Source organism: Tachysurus fulvidraco, chromosome 23 (genome assembly GCF_022655615.1).
Source record: "Tachysurus fulvidraco isolate hzauxx_2018 chromosome 23, HZAU_PFXX_2.0, whole genome shotgun sequence".
Lineage (NCBI taxonomy): Eukaryota > Metazoa > Chordata > Actinopteri > Siluriformes > Bagridae > Tachysurus > Tachysurus fulvidraco.
The window spans coordinates 410,827-414,979 of NC_062540.1; the positions used below are offsets into that span (position 1 = coordinate 410,827).

At 43.0% G+C, this 4,153-nt stretch overlaps 1 protein-coding gene across 2 annotated transcripts in view; it reads left to right on the top strand.

Moving 5' to 3' along the window:
• The first annotated feature begins 730 nt into the window (after positions 1-730).
• si:ch211-149b19.4 (uncharacterized protein LOC100149596 homolog) overlaps positions 731-4,153 on the top strand; it is a 4,745-nt gene continuing 1,322 nt past the window's right edge. The window contains exons 1-5 of one of the 2 annotated variants that reach the window (XM_047807486.1): positions 731-762; positions 1,734-1,803; positions 3,412-3,591; positions 3,662-3,769; positions 4,033-4,089. In XM_047807486.1, the coding sequence (XP_047663442.1) occupies positions 1,744-1,803; positions 3,412-3,591; positions 3,662-3,769; positions 4,033-4,089 (405 nt within the window). In that variant the 5' untranslated portion in view covers positions 731-762; positions 1,734-1,743. Of the gene's footprint in view, positions 763-1,733; positions 1,804-3,411; positions 3,592-3,661; positions 3,770-4,032; positions 4,090-4,153 lie in introns of those variants that run through there. The other variant, XM_027162491.2, reaches the window with a different exon arrangement.

A 4,153-nucleotide genomic window follows, 5' to 3' on the forward strand; every position in this document is an offset into this window, starting at 1 on the left:
CTCTTACGATCTGCTCTCACCTGTAAACACTCAGCACAGTGTGTCTTTACTCGTCTCCACCTGTTCATACTCTAGGTGTGTGTCATCCTGCAGACGATGGGTCTAAATCGGCTCATGTGAAAAAATCTTCTGTTTCTGCAGAAATCTTACAGTTAATCCACATCTTTACTTCATACAGTGTTTTATTTTGTCAGCATGTATAAAGTGCTCTTAAACACACACTCAGCGTCTGCTCAGGCAACTTCAGGCGTGTTACTAAATCACACATTTATCCTCTCACACACACACACACACACACACACACACGTACGTGTGTGTGTGTGTGTGTGTGTGTGTGTGTGTGTGTGTGTGTGTGTGTGTGTGTGTGTGTGTGTGTGTGTTTCTGTAATTTTCTAAATAATTTAAAGCATTAGTATTAGTATATATCTCTTTTCTGTGACACGGTGATGAACACATCCGTTTCTTCACACGTCTTCACCGATAATTTGGGGTTTTAACAGAGCTTTACACACAGCGGGTCTGACTCAGTGTCCTTGTCTAATCTCTTACACTGAGGAAACGTCTAACCCCCCCCGGTCAGACAGACATGATGGTCTCATGTGTGACTGTCTGAGTGTGTGTGTGTGTGTGTGTGTGTGTGTGTGTGTGTGTGTGTGTGTGTGTGTGTGTGTGTGTGTGGCTGGCTGGAGCATTTAAAAAGCGTCCACACTTTCACTCCACAGAAGCCTCAGAGTTACAGAGGAACTGCAGAGCTGCACACAGGTAAAGCTTCACCTCTTAGAACCCTCTGTTACTCTCAAACACTGTTCACAGCAGTCTGATCTCTAACTGAGTCTGATCTGTCTAGTACTGTAGTGTTAGGGTCTGATCTCTAACTGAGTCTGATCTGTCTAGTACTGTAGTGATAGGGTCTGATCTCTAACTGAGTCTGATCTGTCTAGTACTGTAGTGATAGGGTCTGATCTCTAACTGAGTCTGATCTGTCTAGTACTGTAGTGATAGGGTCTGATCTCTAACTGAGTCTGATCTGTCTAGTACTGTAGTGATAGGGTCTGATCTCTAACTGAGTCTGTCTAGGACTGTAGTGATAGGGTCTGATCTCTAACTGAGTCTGATCTGTCTAGTACTGTAGTGATAGGGTCTGATCTCTAACTGAGTCTGATCTGTCTAGGACTGTAGTGATAGGGTCTGATCTCTAACTGAATCTGATCTCCAATGATGTGAATGATCTAACAATGGAGTCTGTTTCTGAACTGATAGATTAGATTTCTAATGTTGTCTGATGTCTGTATGTAGTGTGTGTATGTAGTGTGTGTGTAGTGTGTATGAAGTGTGTATGTAGTGTGTATGTAGTGTGTATGTAGTGTAGAGTCTGTGTGTATGTAGTGTGTGTATGTAGTGTGTATGTAGTGTGTATGTAGTGTGTATGTAGTGTAGAGTCTGTGTGTATGTAGTGTAGAGTCTGTGTGTATGTAGTGTGTGTATGTAGTGTGTATGTAGTGTGTATGTAGTGTGTATGTAGTGTGTATGTAGTGTGTATGTAGTGTGTATGTAGTGTGTATGTAGTGTGTATGTAGTGTAGTATAGTTACTGTAGTATAGTTAGTGTAGAAAACTGCTGTACAGTACAGAGCTCCAATACTCATTCATATACTACATAAATACTGGAGTCTTATCAGCGACTGTGTGTGTGTGTGTGTGTGTGTGTGTGTGTGTGTGTGTGTGTGTGTACAGGACAGTAATAATGGAAAGGCGTGTGTCTGTGCTGCTGCTGTGTGTGATGAGAATCACTGAAGGATTTCCTGTGAGTATTAAGGTCTTTTATTTACCCATTCTCCCTAATTCACCTCATCACAGTGACACACACACTACACTGTACACACACACTACACTGTACACACACACTACACTGTACACACACTACACTGTACACACACACTACACTGTACACACACACTACACTGTACACACACACTACACTGTACACACACTACACTGTACACACACACTGCACTGTACACACACTACACTGTACACACACACTACACTGTACACACACTACACTGTACACACACTACACTGTACACACACACTACACTGTACACACACTACACTGTACACACACACTACACTGTACACACACTACACTGTACACACACACTACACTGTACACACACTACACTGTACACACACTACACTGTACACACACACTACACTGTACACACACTACACTGTACACACACACTACACTGTACACACACTACACTGTACACTGTTGTGAATTGTGTCACCCAGGGGGGGTTCTAGCCCTTTATTAGGGGGGCTTCAGCCCCCTGTCTGTGATCTCAGCCAGTTTGATCCAAGAGCGATTTTATTTACTTTGCTTTTACACGCGTGTGTTGTAGTGTTACACACGTGTGTTGTAGTGTTTCACACGTGCGTCTTCAGCTGTCTGCTTTATTAGTACGGAGAAGCTCAGGTACGCGCAGCGTGCACGCGCAGTCAGAGCTGGAGGCGTTTATCTATAACGTTAATCGGCGGAAAGACGCAAAGACGGCAACCAAAAGCAGTGAAATGTCACTATTCTTATTACCAGAGTTGTCATATAATATATAATATAGAACTCTTCTTGTTTTAAATTCTCACTGAGGGCTAAACCCCTAAAGATGAGACCCTAGAACTGCCCCTGGGGTCAACCCAAAAAAAACCAAGTGCTTAATTTAATGAACATTAATTTTGTCATTTGTAAAACATCACAATAATTTTGAGTTGTTTTGAAGCACAGAGCTGGAATCTCCCTACAGTTTGGGATATGGCCTTGGTGATACACTTGGTATACATTATATCTCCAAAAGTATTGGGTCACCTGACCTTTCCTGCTATATGTGGTTGTTTTCTGATCTCATCCCTACTGAACACCTTTGGGATGAATGTGAACGCTGACTCCACCCTACATCACCTACATCAGTGCCTGACTTTCATAACACTCTTGTGGCTGATGAACACAAATATCCATCAGCACACTCCAAAATTATATATACATATACATATACACACACACACACACACACACACACACACACACACACACACACACACACACACACACACACACATATATATATATATACATATAAAACATGACGTCCAGTTACCACATGACACTAAACAGTAGTATCGGTGACTTTTTACTTAAGTACATGTCAGAGCCCAAACTTCTTTACTTTAACTTGAGTAACAGAGTGTAGTCACTACTTCTACTTTTACTGGAGTCTTTTAAAAAAGGAGTATTTGTACTTCTACTGGAGTAAAGGATGTGTGTACTTTTGCCACCTCTGCACACACTACACTGCACACACACTCTACATTATACACACATAAGTGCATCTTTAACTGTTAGGTTTCCTCACAGCTGAGTTGGGCTCCGTCCCAATCCTCCCCTGGCTATACCCTCCTGGTCCCTGTTAGGATTACAGGCTTGAATGGACCACAGGTGGTTCTGGTACCAGTGATTACTGACTGGACGACACAGAGGAACCAAAACCCAACGGCTCAGTCGGAACAGACACTCAGAGAAAACGAACAGCAACATGTGAGTGTGGTTTTAATGCTAAATGATTCAACTGCTGTGTTCAAATATTAATGGGTTCTAGGTTCCACAGATGAGTCAGAACTTGTTGGAGAATCAGAAAGAGAACAGTCCGTTGCTGCAGCAACCAACAGTCTCACCTGACACACCTTTATCTGAGAATCTCCTCCCACAGGGACAGGTAACAAACACACACATTCTGATTGGTGCTCAGGTGTTGATGAATTCTCTCTAACTGCAGCTCTGACTGTAGTGTAGGTTTGTGTGTGTGTGTGTGTGTGTGTGTGTGTGTGGGTGTGTGCGTGTGCGTGTGTGTGTGTGTGTGTGCGTGTGTGTGTGTGTGCGTGTGCGTGTGTTTGATGTGGAACATCTTCAGGACAGATGAGTTTACACTTCTATATGCATCACAATATACTCTTATTAATGGTGTGTGTTTGTATTAAGGTGTTGCCTCCAGTGTGGAACCCCATTTCTGGTGTTGTCCCTCTGCAGCCTGGGGTGGTGTGTAGTACACACACACACACACACACACACACACACACACACACACACACACACACACACA